The sequence below is a fragment of the Aythya fuligula genome, chromosome 2, assembly GCF_009819795.1.
Source record: "Aythya fuligula isolate bAytFul2 chromosome 2, bAytFul2.pri, whole genome shotgun sequence".
NCBI lineage: Eukaryota > Metazoa > Chordata > Aves > Anseriformes > Anatidae > Aythya > Aythya fuligula.
Genome location: NC_045560.1, coordinates 38,702,787 through 38,729,254, shown reverse-complemented (window position 1 = coordinate 38,729,254; position 26,468 = coordinate 38,702,787). Strand labels below are relative to the sequence as shown.

Here is a 26,468-nt window from a genome sequence, read left to right as displayed (position 1 = left end):
TAGGCAACCCATAGTTCATGAAAAATGTATTAGGTCCTTGCCTTCCTAATGTTAGGTATATCAATGATATTCTATCCTTCTTCAAGTTTTGTCCATATGTATTCACAAATAATACCATTTAATGCTCAGATATAAATTCAAACCAATGTCTTGGTGTCTACTTAATGTTTAGCATACTAGGGTCTGAAGGTAAGCTTTCTAAAATATTGTTCCACTACCATTTCCTTTCAAAATGCACAAGACCTCTTATTAGATTTTAAGTCCTCTAGGCACAAAAGTTGTTTTATATGTCCTTCTGTACACTTTCAAAGATATGAAATGATAGCCACAATAATGAAAAAAGAATAAGAGGAGAAAAGGAAAATAAATTTAATAATTTAAAGAAACCCAAAAAAACTATAACATTTAATACTATCTCATCTGATTCCAACAATTTTTTCTTGATATATAAAATTTTCAATACAATTTTATGCTTACATGAACAATTGTGTAAGTCACAAATATTAACACAAATTTATACTGGTTTTATATCATATTTTAAAATTTATAAATATTAAAGATTCAAGGGCTTCATATGATTTAAGACACTTTTAGGATTACTTAATATCTGTTGCTTCTGAGTAATTTAGATTTGTGATAGACAATGATGGGAGATGTCCCTAATTTTCAGTATCGTGCAACAAAAATTGCAGCATTATGGCTTCTAAACATGCTGCTATTAAAAGCTGAAATTACTAAAAATATAACCACTCTGTTAAACAGTATTTAACAAGACAGAGAATCTTAGCAACCATGATTCATTTTCTCTCTTGAAATCATAAACTATAGAGAAAGTTTTTAGACTTGAGGTGGGAGGGGTAAGTTGTCTCTCTTTTTTTTTTTTTTTTTTTTTTTTTTTTTTACCCTAAGTAGGCAAAAGAATACTTTGGGGAAAATAATTTAAATTGACTGTTGCCATTATCGTTATACATAGCATCATATTTTATTCCAATAACTAGTAGCCAGCTTCCTCTACCTTCCATCAGAAAACTGATGGAATACAAAAATAGAAAACTGAAATTAAAAGTGAAAGGGTTCTTATTTTTCTAGTTTTTCTCTGTACAGATGTTCCTGGCCACCTTAGGAGACAAGATACTCAGACATCTCTTATCTTATCTAGTACTTAAAGTATTACAATTAGCCTGAAAATATATACATGAACAATTGCATTGAACTTCACTCCTGTTGAAGATATCCTATTCAAATAGTGCTGTGCGGTAATGAATCTGAGCACATAGCAAGAAAATACACATAGTCTTTTGGTAACATTACTTCCTTTGTTTTAGGTGTTCAAAATGTTTTAAAGATAAATAAGGCAATATCTGGGAGCTGGAATGAAATAGGAAGAAAAGCACTATATATATGGAGAGGTAAATGTTGTGCAAACAGGAAGGTATTACTAATAAAATGGAATGAAATGGGAAAGAGATTCTTCCACCTTTTTTTTTTTTTTTCTGTCAAAAAGTCAGAAAATATTATTTTACAAATATTAATTAAAACTAACAAAAATATATTATGCTTCTTATTGATATTTCATCCGTCCAGGCCCTAGACATACCTAATCTACAAATGAAGTACCCAGCTACTACATATGCAAATTAAGGGATAGGACAGAAACTTTTAAGTAAATAGTGTCATATAGCAGGCAATCTCACTCATCAATTGAGATGCCAAGATAATTATTTTATGTTCGCTTAAATACACTAATCTTAAGAAGGTTTTCTCTCCACCTCTTTATGATTTTAAGATACATAAAGCAGTCAAAGAGTTTTAAACTAAAGCAATTTATTAAAACACTAGTATGTACAGGAAAAATCAAGCAAAAAATAATTTTAACTTTATTTTAAGTTAATAATTTTAACTTAAATTGAGAAACCTTAATTACTTTCTGTAACCAACATCTTCTTCAAATGTATCATAAAATGGATTGTTATTATTATTAATCTTCCGTTTGTATTTTAGATATCTTTAAAGGTTAAACCAGTTAAAACTCTAGCTAGATACGTTCTTTTCTCATAAATAGCTTAATTCAGATTAATACTCATAATTACCCTAACTAAGGTGAATACTTCCATATGTATTTTATAATGTTTAAGCACATGTTGAATTGCAAATTGAAAAAAAAAAAAACAAAAAAAAATATTTTTTTTAGCCAGTATATTCATTCAAACTCTTCTACATAAAGGAAACCTTATAATTTCCCTTCAACTGATGTGCAGACATCTCTCCTTTTTATAGACATGACTCCCTTTGATAACACAACTAAAAAGTAAGACATCGTAAATCCAAATAAAAGTTTATGCAAGTTATGTGCATAAAAGGAATATTATTCCATGTTCTGAGAAATATGAATGAAATCAAAGCAGATAGACTCTTTTTCCTCAAGCCATGATCATAGGGCTGTAAAATAGCTGAAGGCCCCATCTCAAGCAGAGTTTCCCATTGTCTGGCTGAGATGGTAGGATCATAAAAAAGAAATTTGCTCAGCACATCTCACTGGCTTTTCTCAGAGTGTACAGATCACTCATCAAAGTTGTGCTTGGCAGAGCCCCAGTGTAACAGTGCTCTCAAGCTTATGTGTAATTTTATGCATGTTGTCAATTTTACTATTTTCATTATGGTAACACATGTTCTGAGAAATTCATCCAGCATTTTAATGGACAAGGGACCATTAAGAGGTGACTATAAACATACTATTTTTCTATAAATTTAGTGCAGAGATTTATATGCAGAATGAGATTGTCCTGAAAATGCTCTATAAAACTTTCCCCAGGTCCACAAATTAAAAACAGAAAAAAAGTTGAGAAGCAATTAATTTGGGAAAAATCAAGCCGTTAATGAAACTGGGGGAGAAAAAATGGTATGTCACAGTACAGTATTTGTGGTTACCAGCAATATAAACTATGTAAAGAAGTATTCTCTAAGATTTTAAACAATTTTCTTTGAATATATTTGTTTCAATCCACAGTTTTATTTCCCGAATGATAGAGCTAAAGCTCTAACCAGAAAATATCAAGTAAAATTGACAGAGAATCTTGCTTTTATTATTATTATGATTATTTTTACCCAGTTACTCTACTGGTCATAGAAATACCATTGCTTTTGACTTATACTAGTATAAGAATTCTATATTTCCAGTAAAGGATATAAACAGAAAAGTAGCACTGAGCAATATGCCATCTGTCTTGCTACAAATGAAAACTACAACACATTAATCAGTCCCAGATTATACTCTCTTGTGCTCAGATTCTAATAAAGACAGTCATAACACAAGCCAGTTATCTACACCTGTATGAGGTGAAGGATACAACCTTCATTTTATTCAATTATCAAAGTATCTTAACTTTGAGTCTACTCTTTTCATAAACACAGAAAGACTCCCAGGTAGATCAAGTGGAATTATTTCATTTTGTATTCTTTAAAATGGAGTCACTTATGACTGACTAGAGTCATAACCTTACTGCATTCATACAGGAAAAAAAAAAGCCCTCTATGATCTGTATTGCAGAACAGATTTCTTACTGTAGTGTCTCAGTACCATTCAATATGGATCACTTGCATTAATCCGAGAGTCAGATAAGATGTCATAGTAAGTATAAAAGAGGAAGAGTACACCTTAAACACACTGGCAAATGAATGTCCAAAGGAGGAAACATTTCTACTTATCTATCATGAAAGCTGCAGCATATATACATATCTATCATAAAAGCTGCATGTTCCGTCAGTAGCAGGGAAGCCAGTTTTATTGTCTACAGTAACCATATCAAAAAGATGGAATAAAGTTTACAAGTATTTTATTTTATTTTATTTTGTAAGAAAATCTCCTGTTAAACTATAGACATATAGAGTCGTTCCTTAGTGTTTAAAGAGTTTCAGTCTTTAATTCTCCTAGAAAGGATCATAACATTGCTTTTAATGAATTAATACATATATATATGTTTTTTTTCAGGAAAAAGATAGAAAAGTAAAGTTGAAAAACATTTTAAAATCTTAAGGTTATTTTATTCTTTTATTCATTTTCTTTCTCTGTTAGAACCTGCCCTAAGTCTTGTCACATTCAAGAAATACATGCTCAACTTTGTTTATTTATTTAAAATAACTTCACATACATATTATCAGAAGATCTGATGGTCAGTGTGACTGCAGTCAGTGATGTTACAATAAAAATGCTGCGAAAAAACCCTCTGTGTGACCCTAACCAGTGATTCTTTTCTATATATGTAAAGAAAGAAATAAAAGGTAATATAAGAAAAGAAAATCCTTTGCTATAATTCATTTGCTATTAGATTTCACTTTGTTTTCACTTTAATTCATTGAAGGTGTAGATATTAAACAGACCACTCAAATAAAAACTTTAAAGAAAGTACCAGATGCCAAGCTTAAACCACTTAAATTTTATCCCAGTTGTCAGTATAACTTATAGACATTGTATATTAGCATTACGGCAATGCAAATTTTAATCTCATGAAATTAATTTTTAAAATCTAATGATTTTCAACTTGTGGTCTGTGGGTCTTCTAAGTGGTAAATAAGAAAAATATGTTACAAACAACACTATTGTGAGGAACTGGGAAGATTTTAAGCATCTCCAGGGTAAAAAAAAAAAAAAAAAAGAAAAAAAAAAGAAAAAAGGTTTTCAACCTTATGTTCAAACTCCCTTTTGAGAAATAGCAGGACTACATGAAGCACTTAAATGTAAATAAATGCAAAAGTTCAGGTAAAATCTCAAACTACACAACTAAAATTTATTTTCTTTAAAATCATGAAAACATATGATTTCCCCTCTTCTACATCGTATGTTTTGTGAAAACCTTTTTTTTTTTAAAAAAAAAAAAAAAAAAAAGAAAAAAAAAAAAAGACCCCAAACAAACTCCAGAGATATCTTACCAATGATAAAAAGAATTTCCACTGCAATGTCACTGACAGTTGTGCTTCGAGTTGTAGACAGCTCATCATGGCCAATAAAGCAAACATTATAAGGTACAGTCACAGCAACATAAAACGTTGCCAGTAAAATAAGCCAGTCCCAGCCAGCTTTAAAAGTGCTAAAATGCAATAAAATGAATTTGGATTTTTTTGCATCTGAAACTTTGTATTCTGGAAATGCTGGTTTATCTACAAAAACATTCTGAAAAGAGAAAAAAAATGTAATGAGACAAAACATTAATTTGATCACACAGACATTTTTTCTAATATAGCTTTTTTTTTTTTTTTTTTCCCAAAAAATTACAAAGAAATATGACACTCAAATGCAGGCAAGAATTAAAATTGTAACATATCTTTCAAAAACGCAAACATATTTACATATTATTTTAAGCTTATGCAAATTCTTTGATATTTTTTCCTTTTTTTTTTTTTTTTGAAGGAATTTTTGCTAAAAACAAATATTACAAATGCTGAAAGACAGATTATTTTTCACTGTTAGTGGAGAATTTTTCATCTTGAAAATCTGAATTGAAGAGTACTGTCTTTTAATCTCGTAATTAAAATACATCATAGAATTCATACATTATCTAAAAGCTACATTGATATGAAATATCGAGAATTTACCTGTAAAATAAAGATTAAAAATAAATTATAAAATGGATTTGATGTTTCCAAAATATTCAAAAAGAAAAGTGTCAAAACATGTTGAAGAAAATATCCCGAACAAATTAAATTATTTTCTTAGAAGGAACAGAGATATAGGTTCCAATTCAAATGACTTGAACATTATATCACCAGTTCTATTGTGGGTTTAGATTAGATTTAGATTAATTCACAATCTCTCTAGAGAAGCCTATTTTACAATATTTTTTCTCGTCTTGGCTTCATACTAACATTTTTAACAAGATCTTTTTGTTGCTAACACAGCAACAATAACCTCATGTTTATTTAGATACATGGTTCTGATGATGGAATAGCTTTTGTGAATGTTGGGGCAGGAAGAAGATTAATGAGGAATGGAATAAATAGAATCAGAAGGGGATGGAATCTTGCAAAATATTTCTTCCTCTGTTGGGTGAATTCTGACTAAAAAGCAATGATTTTCTGCCAGACAGGCTAAAGTTTTGTGTACATAAGGACATAATACTGCAAAATGGGAATAAACCTATAGAATGGAATAGAAATTGCTAAAGACAAAATATCCTTCCTATGCATATTTTCAGAGTTGTGAGAGATTGTTTCAGACTAGGTCTAGCCTGGTCCAGTGGATTGGACAGCTAGCTGGAGAGCCCTGGCTTAGTGGTATGAAGGTATCCAGTTCCCATGCCCTGAGACTGCTGTGAATCAAAGCACAATTAGTAAGAATTTCACTCTGATCTAAATTCCACTCTGATCTAAACCAAAATACTGAGGTAGACCCACCATAATATGGCTTTAGAACTGACTGCCTTCACTGTTAGATAATGTCTACCTTTGTCCTGTACCTTGAGTCTTTATCATCTAACAAAGGTCTCTGCATAAAAGACTTCAGTCCAACAAACAAGTTTTATAAATACTTAGCTTTCATCTTCCAGAGTTTAACTAAACCGCTTGCCCTGCTGAATAGCAGCATGTAGTTCATGAACAGTCTTGAGTTACTTACTAACAAAAATCTTGCTCACTGTCATTGTGCCCCCAATTAATGCTGTGCCAGTAATGAAGAGCCTTACAAAACAATATTGTGTATAGCAAGCTATGATTGCTTCTGATTTCAAAGTTACTAACTATGAATATAAAAAAAGACAACAGCATGACTCCAGACTTAATTACATTTGCGTTGTCTGTCATAACCTTTCTGTCTGTGCAATTCTTTTGAAATACTGATATCTTTGCCTTCTCCATTCCTAGTTCTCATTCATGAAACTGGGGGGCTGAATTCTCATTGTTGCTACCATTGGTCCATTCTTAATCACAAAAAAGAAGAAAATGTTCCACTTTTAATTTGAATTCAAACCCTTAAAAATAAATTCACTAAATGAAGTAAATGAGTGCTTAATACACACATTTTAAACCAGTATAATATCATCTGCACAGGGATTTTGACAGTACAGGAAAGTCACCAAAAGATATTTAAAAGTCACATTCCTAAAAATATTGCTGCACTATAAAAATATAATATTCTGCAGCTTTTTGTTGTTATTTTTTTACATTTCTTTAACATTTAATATTTTAAAACATTTTTAACATTCTAAAAAATTTAACACTTTAAAACTTTTTTCAGCATTAATCTTTTTCTCTTTAATTTTTTTTTAAATTAACATTTTTTATCATTTACAATTTACACTCAATGAAAGTGACTGTATGCCCCCTGAGACATATACCAGCTGTTTATTCTCATGTTCTTAGTCTAGCAAAGATTTTTCTGATATTAATTTCTAACGTAGTAATGTCTAGAGCAATGTATCTGTACTGCTGCTTAATTTTGGTGACCAATAAAAGGTGGTGGAACAACTAGATTTTCAGGGTGTTCATGATACATATCCTTTATCTACTTTTTCCAGGAGAAGAAGAGGAGACCATTTCTTTCTTGTGGCACTATCATGGATTTTCAAAGGTGTTTAAATAAATATTTTTCTCTCTAGTTCAGAGATCATGGGATCATCAGCAAATGGAGTCAGGAGACTGACCGTATTTTTCTGGTCTGCTTTGTGACCACATGTCTCTCAGCATCTCAGTCCTCTTTTTTTAACTTACAATTCCTTGACACATTTTGTCTTTTTACTTAATTTTAAACTTTTTTATAAACATATAAGAATATAGGCCCTTACTTGAAGTAGAGTTTTTTGTTGCTAGTGAAAAACAAATAAACCAAATACTGTTCTGAGATTTTAAGAAAAACTGTTTCTGAGAAACAGTTCTGAGAAACTTAATAACAGGATTTTTCTGAGGTAAATGAATGTCTGATAGCTAAATACACTGTCTTGTTATATGAAGTTTAAAAATACAATAGTAGGTAGAACTGCACTTAAGTTTGCTTTACTCCTCTTGTTATGATATGATTAGGACATTTCTAAGGTAACTACTGACCTTTTACAACACTTTTTTTTTTTTTTTTTCTTCCAAAAAAGAACGGTATAAAGAGTACATTAAAAAAAAAAAATAATAATTACACCTACATTATTAATTTTTAATTTGTTCTTCTCTCTTCTTTGTAGGTGTCCAGAGATATGATAAAGGACAGCTCTACTCCGTCTTCGAGCTGAATCAAAATGTGACCCAGCTCTTCCTCTTCCTTTCCATTTTTCTGTAGAACAGAAGTGAGAGTCCATTAAATCAGAAAATGACACTTCAGCCTTTGAGAGTTGTACTATTGACATTTTAGAATTTGCTATAAATAAGATTAAATATACAGATTATACACACCTCTTTATACACCTATGTATGCCTTTTACTGGTTTTAGTTAATATTTTGCAGTTAAAAAAAAACAAAATCCCTCTCCTGAAGGGAAAATAAAAGTCACTGTTAAGTTTTAAAAGTCAAATGTCTTCACTCAATTCAGACGCAATTAATTCTATCATATGATTTCATAGGTAAGTTTACCAGTTCAGAACACGAAATCTTGATTACTGACAAGCTTCAAGAGTGCCTAGGATTAACCACTTCAAAGCAAGCAAACAAACAAACAAAAACAAACAAAAACAACAATTTACTTTCTCCTCTTGTGGTTTACTTTACAAAACTAAGACTTGTACTTGGCCTGCATTATATCAGAATGTGTTAATTTGCAAGCTTTCTCATTATTAATATTCAAATTTTAATTTAAGTCTTTTAGATTTCTAATTTTTCTTCCACATAGTCACTGTCATAATCATTTGACTTTTTTTTTTTTTGTGACATAAAATCTATTCAGGTAAAAACTGGATACTCTTCTGAAAAGATTTTATTTTATTTTATTTTATTTCTTCTATTCAGATATCTGTAACTGTCAGTCATGGGAAAAAAATATTCTTGCTTATACAGCAGTAAATTCAAGGTAACTCCGCTGACTCTGATGGAATTACAGAGAATTGACGCCAGGGTAAATGAAAGCAGACATTTTGCAATGTGTCAGGATTCAGGAAAAAAAGAAATTGTGCGAATAAAGGAAGAAGCTGCCTGTCAAACAGGTTTAATTAAAGTCAACTCAATGCATACAAATTAGGGAGAAGGGGGGTCAGGGGGAAAACAAACAACACATTTAGTACAGGCTGAAATTAACAAGAATAATAGCTACATCTTGAAACCTGCCTATGAAAAGGAAGAAAGATTGGAATTATAGAAAATGGGTGCATTTTTGTCTCTACAAAGAAGCAGCATAAATAAAGAAAAGCTATAAGAAACAAAACTTTCCAAACTTTTTAGTGAAGAATGCTTCACTTAATTCATGTAAGAAACCTCCCAAGATGATGATTTTTTACATGTCAATGAGGAGGAGAAAGGGTAAAAAAAAAAAAAAAACAACAAAAAAAAAACATGTTAAAAAAGCTGCACTGCAAATCAAAATTAGCGACTTGAAAGCTGTGGAAGGTGGAAGAAGAAGCCCCACACTTCATACTGCAGTTTCCTTATCTCCATTTTCTGTCTACAAAGCATAAAATTGCCAGAAACAAAGAAATGTAAGACAAATTTAGAAAATGCTAAAAAAAAAAAAAAAAAAAAAAAAGACAACTTTTTTTTTTCTTTTAAACTTCCATCTCTCAATTATCAAACCATTTAAAACACAAACTAAATTTTTAAAATATTCATAAATTGTGGGTGATTGCAGACTGCTTCTCCACTTCCCTGAGCAAAAAATCTGAATTTCTTGAATTGGGTCTCCATTGTAGGGTTGGATAGCTGTATATATTTTTGCCATTTCAGTTTAGAATCTTCAACACTTTTTACAGGCTTCATTTTCTTAGCTTTCTCAACCTAAATTGTCATGCTAGATGAAGCCAACTCTGCTGCTTTTCCAGGTAGGCGATAACACATGCTTCAGACATGCTATCAGACATGTTGAGAAAGCAACAAACTATCTTAGACCAGGTTTTGGCTAGAAATATTTTCAGGACTCTTTCACCAAATGTTTTGTTCTCACAATTCCTTGTATTTAATACCTCTTAGGTCTTTAACCTAAAAAGCACAAGATAGTCCACCCCAGTATGCGGTGGATACAACAGCCTATGTGCGTTGAGATCCATGCTGAGTCACGTTGCATAAAGCAGGCACAGTGCCTTCAGGTAGAGTTTCTTTGAGTGCTTTCAGCAACCCCGACAATGCAAGGTTCTTCTAGCACAGCAGTCCATTCAAGCAGGTCCTCTTTCCAGAATAACATACAGTATTCAAGATATGGATACACAGTCGCTTTATGTAATACCAAAATAATACTGTCAGCTTTGTTCCTAACGGCTCCTAAATTTAGATTTGCCTTTTTCGCCTCGCCTCGCCTCCCCTCCCCTCTCCTCTCTTTTTCTTTTTTTTTTTTTTTTTTTTTTTTTTTACCCATTGAATACCGAGCTGAAAACTATCCACAACTCCAACATCTATTTCCAGAATGGTAAACATTACTACAAACATAATCAAAGTAAATACAGTCAGGTAAGACTATTTTTTTTCCTATGTATTACTGCTGCTGATTTTACACTCTCTGTCCACTCTTTAATAAAAGTTCCTTATAAGATTTTCAATTTCATGTGCCACTGATCTAATAATATTTTGGTTTAGATGGATCCCATCTCTCCTACATAAGTTTAACATTCCAGCTAATAAGAGTTCTGTATTCCTTAACCTACTCATGCTGTGGGGCTTGATACGGTACTTAGAATGACAGTAGTTGTATGTTTGCACAGCCAGTTGCTTCTATCACAGAGTGGTTCTCCATATCCAATTCACTGATCAGTATTCTGAAGGAGATAGTTGTTTTTTTTTTTTTTTTTGTTTTTTTTTTGTTTTGTTTTAATATACAGCTGTTTATTACTGATATTTAAAAATTGTTATGTACCTAACAGATTCACTTTCCTTTCGAAGGATGTTAGACAAAAAGACACCACAGTGAATCCAACCAGTAGAAAGGCACTTTAAATGCTGCTGTTTTATTTTTATATTGTGCTTAAAATCAAAAGGATTTCTCATCTTCCCAAGTACTGTAAGAAATCAGTGTTTTAGAAAAAGCTGTTTGGGGGTTCTGTTGCCTGGCACTTTTATACACTTCTTCCTTTGTGATGATAATCCCCCCTAAATAGGTGTTAAAAAGGATGTTTTGCAATTTAGTCTTAAGTCCCTTTTTAGTTGAGAAATATGGTAATATGTTTTTTAACTCTCTTGATGTTGTTCAATGCCTTTTTTGTTTCTTTAACGAGATTAGCTATAGCAACACAATCACATATGACAATCTCAGAAGTCTTTTCCAAGAAAAGAAACTAACAAGAACCCTTCTCTGCCAATCTTACCACTACTCTCATAACAGCTTGAGAACTCATAAACTTGTCATGCACATGAAAAGCATCAGAAAATGCAAATACCTTTGTAGCCAATGACATTTTGTTTTATAAAAACATGATATATCAAGCTTACATCAATAGAAAGTGGAGATTTAATTCTTTTCTTGTCCTTGCATTAAAAGTCACAAATTCTGATGGGCTCCACTACGCTTGTGCTGCCTTAACAACACAATACAAAAGAACCTGATTTACTGACCAAATTCAAACCTAACCTATGTCTGCTCTCCTTTGAATCACAACTGAGTAGTCAGAGAATAGCACTGGATATTCCTTGGAAAGCAAATCCGTCCCATACATTCAGAACCATGTTAATCTTGAGCCATAGACTCATGCAATCTACAGTGAATAACTCCAATGTGACCCAGAAATGTTACACTCACTCCATAGTAGACAAGCTGTGGCATGAGGGAGAACATGAAATAGATGGATTTTCAAATAGTGAACCTGCTCAAGCCAGAAATGTTGCACGCTACTGGAAAAAAACAAAACAAACAAACAAAAAAAAACCAACCAACCAACCAACCAAAAAAAGTCTCATCATCCTTGATATTTTTCTTATGGCATTAATTTGTATCCCTTTGAAACAACTCCATTCACATTTTTCCTCAGGTTATGTATTATTACTAAAAAAAAAAAAAAAAAAAAAAAAAAAAAAAAAGTAAAAAGGAAAGGAGGAAGGGAAGGAAGTAGGGAGGCAGGGAGGGAGGGAGGCAGGGAGGGAGGGAGGGAGGAAAAAACACCACCACACACAAAATCCAAACCAAACCAACCAACCAAAAAACCTCCAACACATTAGTTAAAAACACCAGCTACATTGGGTGTTTAACTGCCCAACAAGGTGTTGTATAACATACACTACCAGTATGGATCTTTACCACAGAAAGTTTTGCATAGAATTATATATGACATGAAAGATTAACATCTAGTATCTCATTCACATTACATAGGAAAATCGAAAAGATTGATCTGTTTTTACTTAAGTAATCATATCAGAATTATTTAAATGAATAGTAGCAGTCTAGACAAAGATTTCTGAATCATCTTCCAGATTTCAGGAAATCAAATAAACTCATAAAAACCTGCAGTAAGCACAGTAAAAGAGAGTTCATACTAGACTGAAAGTGATTCTCCAGCATTCTGTGGGTGACATAACTAAATAAAAAGCTCAGAAGTGTATTGAAAGGAATAAACAGAAAATCCTTTAGACCAAGAGTTTAAATTTTATAAGGCATCTGTAAACCCATGCAGGAGCAGGTGGCACTGAAACATAATTAAATACATGTGTTGATTCTCTTTAGGAAAAAATAAAATGTCTACTTAATTAAAATAGATAATTTCCCTGTGGTTTGGAATAAAACAAGTATTTTATGCATCACAATATCTTTTAGAATGTTAGAGAACAAGCAACCTGCACTTCTTAAATTTAACTCAGAAGAGAACATACTGAAAATATGTGAATGAAGTAGAGTAAAGCAAGGTAAAATATTCTGAGGGTTACATTTTTAAAATGCACACTTAAGTAACCGTATTCATGTAAAGTAGTTCCACTGCAGACCAGGACAAAGCCCTGGTCTAAAGGCTGGAGACTGCAAATTTGGATCTCTCAGAAGTATTTTATTTATTTATTTATTTATTTATTTACAGCTTTTCACAGCTTTTGAGTAAATAGTGTGGATTGAAAAGACAGATTTCACCAGCACGGACAAGTCCATAACTGGTTGCTACGTTCTTTTATTATTATTATTTTTTTACAACTGCACAATCTAATTAGCTCCATGGCTCTATTCCATTCTCAACCACCTGATTGTCTCTGCTGTCTTGTTTGCTTGCCAGATGAGGCTGTAAGACTGACTCAGACACACTGCCTATCCTTCAAACAGTATAAACATATTAAGATGTGATGGACGGACGGACGGACGGACAGAAGGAAGGAAGGAAGGAAAGTTGATTTTGAGGAACACAGGGTAAGGCAATATGAAAAGATTTTGAACAAACAGGAAAAAAAAAGAAAAAAATTAAAAAACAAACAAACAAACAAACAACAAAAAACAAAAACAAAACAAAACCAAAACAAAAACAACAAAAAAAGCAAAAGCAAAAACAAAAAAACACCATAGGGAAGGCTGGTGTGAGGTTTTTCTAGGTTTTTAAAAAAACTTTCACTAACTTCCAGGTATTATTCTCCAGGGTACACCACATCAGCAGTTGTCAGTATAAAGAAAACTGATACAAACATGCTTTGTTATTAATGACAGTATAAAAGCACTACCATGGCCAATATGCTGCAGGAGGTCTGTTAGTTTCATGACATATTCGTTCTGTCAACAACAGTCAAATGTTCATGGAACTATTAGCTGTATGGTGGATCCAAGTTAGCCTCTAGCCACTTTTTTCCTCTGTTAACTGATTAACTGATTCAATGAGAAAACGTACTTAATGCACATGCCAGCTGAAAAGCTCTAAATATTACAAAATATTTTCAAAGAGACTAATTTTTACACAGACACAAATGTATGATCTTCATCATTTTAATATTACACCTTCAGAGAATAATAAGAGAAAAGAAGCAATGGTATACATTACTCCTTGTCACACGTATTGGAAAGACTTTTACATAGCAGTAAGCTTAATGATATAAGTTGCTGATTCTTCCATCATGAAGAATTAGGAGGTGGAAGAAAGACACACAAAGACCAGGGATTTCTCTTTCTCTCTACCTCTACTTTGGTTGTTGAAGGGTGTGCATTCCCCCCCAAAAATATATATTTTATATAATATAATATAATATATATATATATTTTTTCCCCAGAAGCTGGTATTTAGACATATTTCATAAAATTCAGAATTGAAACAAAAATAAAAATCCAAGTAGGTGCATCTTTCTTTGGCTACTTCTAACAATAGACAGATCCAACAGAACAAGGAAGGTAAAGTGATTTTAAGCTATTTCTGTTTCTTAACACTACTGCTTTCTCCCAGGTTTTACCTGAAAAGTTGCAAAATCTCTAATAAAATAAAATACCCCAACTCAAAAAAAAGACAAAACTATTTCATAACTGCATTAAAATAGTTTATTTGCCAACTCATTACTCCACATTTATAAAGCATTATCGCACTAGGGGAAATATAGTCATTTTGATTATGCTACTAAATTTGAAATATACCTTCTAATTTATCTGAAGTGACTATTGATATGTAGTTATACAGAACAAAATTTATTGTTAAATATTTTTTTGCTGGGTTACTACTTATTATTCAGCTTTTTTTTTTTTTTTTACATGTCTTTTATTTCCTGATTCTTAAAGTCATTGAGAAACTTTTCATTGACATCCACAAGCAATAGTGCATTTCTGTGCATGAATATAATATTTAGGGCCATAAATTCAATGAATTTAAAGTGCTTCACTCTATCCCCCCTTTTAATTCCATCATAATGGAATGATTAATGATTAATTAATGGAATGATTAATGATTAATTCATGTACTTTACTTACTGATATTTTTTACTCCAAAGTGTTTATTTATTTATTTTATTTCTAATCTGAAGTGGTGGTAGTTTCACACTCATTGATGTTTTACATATTAATTAAATAAATGATTTGCACAGAAGTTGATAATACAATATAAACTTGCTCACTTGGAAGGTTAAAATGAGAATAAAAACACCTGAGTAATTTCTACCTTGTAATGGAAGCAAGAGTTTTGACAAATAAGGACTTGTTTTCTTAATACATTTATCTACAATTCAGAACCAGATCAGTCACCTATAAAAGCATTTTGTGGACAAGACAGTTTTTCCAAATGTAAGGCATGGGAGAAAGAGAGTTGTTTGTTTTGTTTTGTTTTGTTTTTAAAGTTAGTTTAAAGAGCTAAAAAGAGCATAAAAGTTCAAAAACCTGTCTGTTTTTATGTGGTCAATGAAACACCTACAAATTCTCTGATTTCTTCTCAAGGAATTATTTTTTCAGTATATGAAAATGACAGGAGATGAAATAAAACTGTTTTAAACCTTGAAACTGTCTTTGCTACAGCTAGGCAGAACTTGATTTTAATAGACATTATTTATGGAGTCTTTGTAGGACCTCAAAGTTGCTCAGATGAGCCACTGCATGAACTAGTTTCAGTATAGCTGCAAATATAAGTGAATTCTGCAAACGTTTCAGCTACCCTTACTTGTATTTCTTAAGACAGAGTACATGTACATTATACATCCTAGTTCACTTAGTCTCCTAATTAAGAAAATGTAAGACACCAGGCTATGTCTAGGCCTGTGAAATTCTTAAGTTTATTTACAAGGTTCTGCAAACCTAACTCTATCTATCCTCCAAAACACAAACCATAACATACTGCACACACAACTTTGAAGATCTCTTCTAATTGGCAATGCACATACTGAACACATTTGTGTTTTTTTCCATGACGTCTGCTGTCAGTCTTACATGTTTGAACTAGCAAACTCTGAAAGGAAAATCTGAAGATATTTTCCACTGTCCTCAACATATTCCAACAACCAGAAAACCACCAAGCTAAAATACAAAACAGACAAAAAACTCCTACAAAACTCATCTTTTGATAACTTGTCTTTTAAAAATCTAGGGATGCTTGCATGAGTTTATCCAGGAACCAGTGAGTCAAATGGTAGCTAAAGCATTTGTTCTCTCATCCTTCCAGGATATTCTCCAGAGTACATGCTGCCTCCTCAACATCTCCATATTCATTTGCTTAAGAATCAGTTTTTTTTGTTTTTCTTCTTTTTTTTCTTTTTTTCCTTTTTTTTTTCTTTTTTTCCTTTCTCTCTCTCGACATGTACTGCAAAGGACATTTCTTCCTCACCTCCATATTTTTAAAACTTTTTAAAACCACCATTTACTTTTAAAACTTGGTATAATGCTAAAGTAATGGCCACGAAGATCAATATTTCTACGGGTTCAAGACTCAAACACAACATATTTGCTTGCATAGAGAAGGTGCAAAGGTATATGCTCACATGTTAAAAAAAAAAAAAAAAGAGCAGAAAAGACAGCTCTATGTGTGTCTCCTAGGTGTTTGCAGTCTTATGCAATGAGCAAGAGTAAAGCAGGTTCTCCTTACCGAGGACAAGAGATTCAGACTCTTTCTACTCTGATGGTCAGCCAGAAACAAAGCCATCCTTGAGAAGATGTAACAGAGTCAAAGAACAAAGGTTTCCATGACATGTAGTTCCTTTGAGCAGAGGAGTCAAACTATTCTGCTATCTCACCTCCTGTATTGACACAAGTGCACGATGTCCCATTCATCCTGAAACAATTCTACCTGCTTTAAATAATGTATATCTAGGTGACAGTACATCCCTTTCTAAATACCCTGTCTCCTGACAGGCATAATGTGTTTTAAAACTAAGTTTTGTGCTCTGAATATTCACTGCTGTAGCTTGATCAAGAAGTATCTGAGAACAATTAAGCAGAATAAATCAAATCAATCTGCATGTTGCAAAATTTATTAGTAGAGACAATCCTTGTCCTCAGCAGCCTTTTTTTTTTTTTTTTTTTTTAAACACAAAAATATGGAATATAAAATGGTTGACATATGGTATTTCACTTTGGCACACCGAAAAGAAACACCTCTCCCTCCAACAATGTGTAATCAAAATAAATCTGTCTTCTTAGAAAGAATTAATAGGAAGTAAAAAATGGCTCACCATTTAAACCGTAACACTGCAGCTTATTTTAATCCATGGTGGGAAAAGTGTCCAGCTTTTCATTCACAATTATTATTGGGATAAAAGCATCTTTTCCAACAGGAAGGCTAACCTGGCAGGGAAGCCTTTCAACTAGGAATGATGGGAGGAGACTAGATGACATATTTCCTGGGGGGGCAGGTAACTGGGAACAAACCTATGCATTAGGACAGGATGAGGGCCAGCTAGCAGGCAAGCAGCTTGCCAGGCAAAACCTGGAGGTTTTGGTAGCTACCAAGATGAGCATGGGCCAACAATGTGCCTGGTGGTAAAGAAAGCCAACAACACTGTCGGCAGAATTAGAAAGAGGGTTGCCAGCTGGTTAGGGGGGATGATCTCCTCAGTACTAGTGAGATTCATCGTAAATGCTGGTTCCAGGTCCGGGCTCCCCTTTAACAGGACAGAAATGGACACACATCAACACAGTGAGTCCAGCAAAGGGCCACAAAGATGACTAGATATTTGGAGCATCTAACACATGAGGAGATGTTGAGAGAGCTGGGACTGATCTGTCCAGAGCAGAGAAAGACCAGGAGGAAAAATAGTGTGTATAAATACCTGATAGGGAGAAATACAGAGGAAGCCAGACTTTAGTTAGTGGTACCTAGTGAAAAGACAAGAGGCCCTGGGCACAAACTGAATATACGAAATTCCATTTTAACATAAGGATTTTTTTTTTTCCACTTTGTAGGCAGTCATATATTGGAACAGGTTGTCCAGAGAAGTGGTAGAGTCTCCATCCTTGGTAATACTCAGGACACATACTAAGTTCTATCTGACCCTGCTTTGAGTAGGTGAAAGGGAATTGGTGTAGACATTCTCCAGAGGTTCCTTCCCACATTAAATATCAGGTGATTCTCTGGTTAATATTTATTACATATATTTTTTATACTAATGATGGAGTATATTTCTACAACAAACTTACAGGTGTGGCAACAAATGCAGTGCTGAAACCAAACTGACAATATTGAAAAGATGAGGGCTCTAAGAACATTGCCATTAAATAGGGTGCATGATGTCATGGAGGGAAGTGATGGTAAATTAAGTTTTAAAACAAAACTGAACAAAATAAAAAACATGAGGTGCTGATTGTCACAGCACTTCTTAAGGACTGTGTTACACAAGTTTTTCCCTTTATCTTACAAAAAATTTCAAGAAAAAGTCCTCTCTAATCATTGCACGATAGGACTAATTTCATTGGAAACTTTTATACAGAGGAAGAAAAGAAAAGAATCTGTTAAATTTGTATTTAAAATGAGACATTCAAAAGAAAAGGTCACAGACAGTGTCTGACATTTGGGCTGGGTAAAGGAAAATCAGGCAAAAAAGTGGACTTTTGCAGTCACATTGGCACAAAGGAGCAACTGAATGTGTGAACACATGAGATAAAATAGATAAATGTGCTGCAGAAAATCAAAGGGAAAATCAAACAAATATCTCCTTATAATAAAACTTATGGTTTTATTATAATAAAACCATAAGTTTTATTATAACATGAGTAACAAGGGAAGTAACAGCTAGGGATCAGGAAGTAACAACCAGGATCAGAATGTAGCACACAAGACAGCCAAACCTCATTAGTCATAAATTTATAGCAATTCTTAAAACTCAAGCCGCCAACACAGAGCAAAAAAAAAAGAATGGGCATTTTCTGGTGTAATGCAACTCTGCATGAGTATGTTCACAGTCAGAACATGGTTGGGATCTAGAAGGAATATTAATTTTTAAATGTGTAACAGAAAACATGAGTTAAAATCTGCTTAGATTTTCAATTTAACATGAACCCACATCAAAAGCTGGAGACCACTTTAATCCATCCTAAACTAAGTATTACAGCTACAAAATGTTTAACAGATAAACAATAGTTCAACAATAATAATCATCATAATTCCTACACCTATTTCAAACTATCACTGGTATTTTAAATGTGATTTTTCAGTATTCTGAAAATTTGCATCTCTCATAATGTAAATAATTAGCCTTAGAGAACATATGTTCAGACAATTTCTATTCTGTATGATTCTATACCATGTTTTAATAAACAATTTTCCTAAAACTTTCATAAGTGTAATGTTTCCTGTTTTTTTTTTTCTTCAACATGAAGTGATTGGTTGAAGTTTTATGTAAAGGGAATCTGCAAATATACTTAGTATTTCATTAGGGACACAGGTGTTGGACTCAATGATCCTTGTGGGTCCCTTCCAACTCAGATATTCTATGATTCTATGATTCTTCCATCTTTCAGCTCAGATATTCTGTGATACATTTTCTTAAATAAGTGAAGAATGTAAAATCCCTCAATTATTCAGGGTTGAAAAATGAAGATGAAATTATTTCTCCAACTGTAGAGAGGAGGCAGACATTGTTAGAATAAATATTAATTTAAGAATTTTCATTAACACAGGGAAACAATATTTTCTGTTTTGAGTACAAAGAAGTTATAAAAGAAAGATGCATTACAATTCTAAGTAAATATTATTTTTATTGAAAAACTAATATTAAAGAGCAGCAAAATTGAATACAAATTGTTAGATTTCCAAAGAATAACATGATCTGGAAGGACAGATCATTATTAATTATTAATTTATTCTTTGGAAATCTAACAGGTCTCTGATTTAACAGTGTGCATGAGAGAGAGTTTAAGTAGCTGTGACTCTCAAAAACTACATTCTTATCAATATTGGTTTCAATTCACACAAACCTTCCTTTTTGTCTTCTGCAGCAATCTTCACTTTTGTGTCTGTTATATCTTTGAAAGAGGCCAGAAAGAGTACTACATCTCCTTTTTCATTCTTTATGGGAACAATATCCAATAGGCACCAGAATGAAGACCCTGTAAGGATAAAGAATGAATTTAATTCAAACAGCTGTCTTTTAGCAGAGAGAGGAGGGAAAAAAAAAAAAAAAAAAAAAAGTAAAAACAACAACAAAAAAAAAATTGTATTACTAAATCTACAACTAATGCAATTCTAAAAAAAATATCTTATTTAAGAGGTCAGTTGTCAGGAAATCACAGATGTTCAGCTCATGTAAATCTGTTTGCATCATTGGTTGAAGCTCAGTAATACTGCTTTCTCTGGAAGTAAGGCATTAATTTAAATGCAAAATTTATCTGCAGGGATCATTAATAGAATTTAATGAAACTGCTTACTCCTCTGATACCATGCGTTCCTTTGAACTCTCAACTGATGTTGCTTATTTTACTGGAATAGCTTTCACTTTGTTAACTTGACATCTGAAGCTTCCAGGTTTACTATAAAATCATTTTACTTTAATCATCTTGCTTGATACTCATTAAAATCTCTTGACAGAAGACCAGATAGTCACTAATTCAAAGATATTTAAACTAATCAGACATCAGACTTAGAATAGAAAATCTAAATGCTTGATTCAAAGTAACTTAAGCTAAGAAAGAATTAACTCCTCACATTTTACAGGTAAGATTTATAATACAAGACATTTTCTGTAAAATTAATATCAGTTTTTTTCTTACTATGTATAAAGGTCAGCTTGCTAAGGTGTTAATTAAACAACACTGAGGTTGACAATATTTTTAATTTTTTTGCCAAACTTTCTCTTCCCAGATCTGGTAAATAATTGGACCACTTTCAATAGGTATTTTCACTGATTCTGTTATGTCATATTTGCAAGATATGTTGTTCAATTCCAGTGGAAACATTTACAGGTCTCCCATTAACACAGACCACTTGGAACAGAATATAATGAATGTTATATGCTAGGAGTGTAACGGAGATTTCAGCAAGCACCCTGGATCCCAATCCCATCCATTCTGGGACAATTCAGCTCAATGCCAGGTTTTGTTTTTCAGTTTTTGGCTATCAATACTTCCCATCTCCAATTATCCTTCTCTCCTTCTCCTCCTATTATTTACAAGGTATATAATTACTGTTACAGTATGTTTTTGTTTGTTTGTTTTTTAGTTTTAAATTTAAAATTTATTGGAGATTTCTTTATGTTTCCATATTCATTTTCATCCCCATCATACTCCTATTAACATTCATTTACAACAAAAGTATATTTTCATTCAGAAAAGAACAAAGTTCCTTCAATGACTGCTGCCACTACTGCCATACTATCAGCTGTGCTTTGGAGCTGTCCTTTGTAAAAACAAGCAGATTAGTTATTTCCTCCTCTTTTTTCCTTCTGATTTCTGCAGTTCATTTCAAGAGAAAATGAACTGAACACACCAAGATCACAATTAATCTAAGTTAAATTTTCAACTGGAAGTTCTCTGTCTGTTAAAAGATGTAGGCAAGCATGGGTGGCGAAACTGCAACTTTCCTTTTGAAGGGCCTCTGAAGATGAAGGTGTAGAAGTATGTTTGAAAAGAAATTAATCTGCTTTTCTTTATCCTGGGTAAACTTCCCAAGAGGCAGGCTTTGACACTGGTTGAGTCACCAGATAATGTTTCCACTCAAGGAGACTTTTCCACTAAGTTTCCACTTTAAAGTAGAGATAGGGAGAATTGGAAACAGAAGGAAGGTAGATTGGGTAAGGACAGAGAAATTGTGTGAAAACAGACTGACTTTATATTAGGTTTAATCATTCTCATTTTGAGGTTGTAGAGAGAGAGCAAAAAAGAAGCTCTTTTAAAAGAAGGTAGAACCGACATCAGAAGCAATATATTTCTATTCTTCCCTCTTTCTTTTTAATTTTCCAGTCTTAATTCAAATTTATATGGACATAGCTTGTTTTACCAAAACTTTTGGGAAAAACTGCTTAGTGCTGTTACTGTCAGAAATGTTATATAGAGCCAACACCTTATCAATCTGAAGTGGTGTATTCAAAGAGAAGAGGTAGCATTAAGCAATTTTACTTTATGGCTTAAAAATAGAATCACAGATATCTGTGGAATATTATTATAACTCTTAAACTATTCATGTTCTTTCTTTTAAAATTTTATGTTGTGTATTCTAGCAGTAGCTTCAGTTGGACAAAAAACTGTTCTCAACTTCATCTTCTTAACAATACTAATAGCAGCCTTTTCTTTTAAACATCTGTTGAAATCTCCAGAAATACATGTGTATCTTATTCTTTTAAATTGTTTCACATCTTTTTGACATACACACACAAATAAATCATCACAGCTGTTTAAGGCAGAAAGTTAGAGATATTAGATACATCCATATAAATCTAACTCAGTTATGCTAAGAAGCACATCTGATAACTTTATCTGAAGTGATATATGTTTAGGGGAGTAATTGTAACACTGCCATCAGTAATAATTAGAAATAGAGACAAATATTTTCAGTGTTTCATGCTGTAATGCTTTTTCTCTTTTGTTAATGTGTATTTGAGCTTTTTAGCTGGTGAATACTAGTCACTGAAATCATGTAATGTCATTTTCTGATTCTCTTCAATCATATTTTCTGTCACCTGTACTACTCCATGAATGTGTGTGATTTTTTTTTTATTTTTATTTTTATTCTTTTAAGCAAAGCAAGTATGCTTAAGAAATAGTACCAACAACTAAAGAAAACACATATCCGATACATGCATAGGATACTTCTCCCTCAAAGAGTTCTCTGTTAGTGCTTAGCATAACAGAGTTGCAGATCTTGACATTACTTATACACTCAACCTTTAAAAGTTCAAAGTTTACTTTTTGGGGGTTTCTGCCATTACTCTGAAGTGTGCAAATATATATGAAATACTCTTCCAGACTAGAGGAGATGACCCAGTTTAAGCCAGGACTAGATCATATGTGCTTGCACTCTGTCAAGAACAGAAGTATGCCACATTTCACTCCGGATGAGCATTCTTGGAAAAATGTACTTATCCAATGCAATCAATTATACTGCTTTTACTGAAAGCCAACACTCTATAATGCTATGAGCCAAAAGAAGAACTTTCTACTCACTGAAAAAAGTAATGCAGATATAGTTCTTTTGAGTGCACTCATCTGTGAGGAAGAAATTTCTTCCCTGCTTCAGATGGTGCACACAAAGGTTTTCTGTATTGCCAGGCGTTGTCTATCAAAGACATTTCTTTTGGAGGTTTATTTATATACAGACCTTTATTGCTCCAAGCCACTACTCTTTGAGGAAGAGTCTAGTCTTTCTCTTGCATTATGAACTGAATGTTCAAAATATATTTTAATATCCTCAAGGGCTATAGAAGTACATCTCAGGAAAGGAGAAAAGAGACCAAATGAAGCATAATCTTATCACAAAGCAATTTAGCTACAGTCCACCTTTCATATATACATAAAAAAGAGAATGCTTTATAGTCACTCTCTCACCCTCCATTTCTACCTTTCCTCACTCTGACAGTTAGAAGTCTCCTTAGACTGAAATCAAAACAAAGGTCAACAGGGCCAGGAACTTAAAAAGGAGATTTGATAAAAAAAACCCTTGCCATCATAGCACCAATAACCTTTAGAACCAAGTATTCCTGTCATTTGAAAATAAGGTCTGCTTAAACCGAGGAACAAACTCAGACTGTTAACCTTATTCATGAGCTATGTCCACCCAGCATACAGTATACTTAACCGAACTTCAACCACAACTATCCCAGACAAAGCCCATTGCAAGAGTCAGAACAGAAATCTTTGGGTATTTCAGTGGTATTATAGAAACAGAGAGGGATTATTGATGACCAGTTTATCTACGTCTTTTATGGAATACAAAAAAAAATAAAAAAAAATTCTTTGCCCATCTCCTCTGCTTAATCATCATTTTAACTGTGCTTTTCTGCGGTAAGTGTCTTTCTTAGTGTAAAAAAAAAGGAAAGCATTGAATGTCTTGAATGTTAGATAAACAAGTTCTGTGACACACACACACACACACACAAATCTCTTCATTTAATAATTACCATGTTGTATTATGTAAAAAAAAAAAAAAAAAAAAAAAGCAGAACTAAGCTGCACATCTTATGTGCATCATACATGACATCATATATCTGGAAGATTTTTTTTTTTTTTTTTACATTGCAGTGCTTGATTTTAAACAGATATAAATCTATCTTTTAAGAGAAAATGAAACAAACAACAAACAACACACCACATTTTCCAGGGATTTGTTATTTAAAAGACAAAGATAACTGCAATAAAGTATTGACAGGGTTGATACTAATTCTTCAGCTTTACAACATGATCCTTTCATTTACAGAATTAATAATTGTTAGCAAAATAAAACATTGGCTTATTTTTAAGAAGTTTAGCCAGATTATTTCACCCTCACTGACAGTCCACAATACCAAAGACTTTGTCTAGCGAAACGCCAAGCTAACTTTTTTTTGGCTAGATTCCAAGTGCCAATGATAACATTTTGTTTTGGATGTTTTGTGATTTAGACTTTGTTGAGGAGACCAAAGTGCAAAGAAGCAAACAATTCTTTTTTTTTTTTTTTTTTTTTTTTTTTAAAAAAAACAACTTTACTTTCTCTCTTGTAAATACGAAAACTTTGACAATGATCAGTTAACATAGTTAACTCAAGGTTTTGCTACTTTAAGCAAGTAAGTACCTCGGTCTTCTCCATTCTCCAGAAGTGGCATGTACATACTGACAAAATTTATCAAATTTTCCCTTGAATTCTGCTCCTGTTGATGACAGCCAATGTGTTATATCCTAGTGACAGTCTTTGGTCTGACAATATTGCAAGAAAACTTACAAGAAGACATATGGAGTGTCAGGTAATTCATGCATATGGTCACTGATGGTTGTGCTAGCACTCTCCTAGTAGTAGAAAAAGAGTCTCAAGAACTTATGGCCAACAGATCATACTTGCAATTAGTTCTCTCCACAGATTTTAAGAGTCAACTTAAATCCCTTAAAAAAAAAAAAAAAATCTCAAATGAGGATATAGAGGTATCTCAAGAACTTGGTAGGGGGAAATGGAATAGGTAAAATACCTTAATAATGAGGTAAAATTATGGTTCAATATGAATAAGCAGATAACAGGCAATTCTGTGGATCTGTGTAGCAATTTATAAACTTCCATTAAAAATCTCCCTGCACATCTCTCACACACGGCAATAGAGCAAGTGTTATTCAAATCTATCACATCTCATCAGAGAACATGAAAATCCCCTCTCCATGTCTCCCCTTCTTTTTCAGTGACAAACTCTATCTTACACTCTGTTCCCACTACTGCTGGATAACTCAATAGCTCATAGGTCATGTTGTACAACATGTCTAATTTTGCTGTCATCACTGCCATGTTGGAAAAAGGGAAAAGACGTTCCACTAAGAGGAGACATCGTACAACACATCGGCCTCCTATCCTTGCCTTGCTGCAAACTTCCTATGTTAGTCAGAGAAAGACTTTCCTCACCACCTCAAAATCTGCATTTATTAATATGCTGACAGAGGCTGAGTCTGTTCTGGCAGCTCCTGGTTTGAATGCTTGACTTTTCCAACCTTGGTGCTCTTTTCTTTTGTATGCAACTGCTAGTACAGTCTGCTGTATACTAACTAATTTATGGACTCGAGCACATCTACAATTTGGATTTGTTTACTCAGCTTTGCTATCTCTCCTTTTATGACCACTTTCTACTATATTTTCTACTTAATGAAATTCTTTATTTCAAAATCCTCTAGTTACATACAAGTTTTCATTGAATAAAAGCAGAGAAGCCAAGATATGCCTGTTAAAGCCACGTGACTCATTATCCCTACTTACTTTTTGTCTGCTCTAATTTTCTTTTCCTATCTCTGTCCTGATTAGAAAAGAAAATTGCATTTAAGCAGATAAGAACTTCCCTGATGTAATACATTTACAAGGTTACGTATATAACAATTAGCAAAATACACAGGATTATTAAAAAAACTCAGTGAAGTCAATGAAATGCATTCTGTTTAAATGCAAAAGACTCCAGGGCAAATTTCTTGATACCAGCAGTCTGCAACTTACTTTCCCTCCTACCTCAAAGATCGTTATTCTGTCCCAGTCATAACACTACAAGGCATTTGTCAGCTAACTCCTGTGACAGCAGAAACTGAGGCAATTTGTTGATATAATTCAATATCCAATAGTTAAAGTCTTAAAAAATTATCTTAAAATATTCTTGTTACCTTACTTGTTTAATAATTAAAAGTCTAACCATAGACTGTTATATATACTGATCCCAGCATACAGGAAAAAAAAAATCTAAATAAAAATATAGTTTCTTCAGTTTTTTCTATGCACTGTTTTGGAAAAAAAATCATGATCAATCCTTCCTGAGTAGTCTTGTTTTTCCTCTGTTCAGATGATATCAGCTTTTTTTGTTATTTTGAGTTACACTCAAAATAAGCAACTTTCCCTTGATTATTGTATTTTTGAAATCT

At 32.8% G+C, this 26,468-nt stretch overlaps 1 protein-coding gene across 1 annotated transcript in view; it reads right to left on the bottom strand.

The window, feature by feature from the left end:
- The window catches only part of KCNH8 (potassium voltage-gated channel subfamily H member 8), a 184,494-nt gene that overhangs the window by 88,435 nt on the left and 69,591 nt on the right, over positions 1-26,468 (bottom strand). Inside the window, exons 3-5 of the mRNA XM_032183258.1 lie at positions 19,881-20,012; positions 8,121-8,248; positions 4,927-5,167 (exon numbers count right to left, since the gene is read on the bottom strand). Coding sequence (XP_032039149.1) covers positions 4,927-5,167; positions 8,121-8,248; positions 19,881-20,012 — 501 coding nt within the window. The remainder of the gene's footprint in view (positions 1-4,926; positions 5,168-8,120; positions 8,249-19,880; positions 20,013-26,468) is intronic.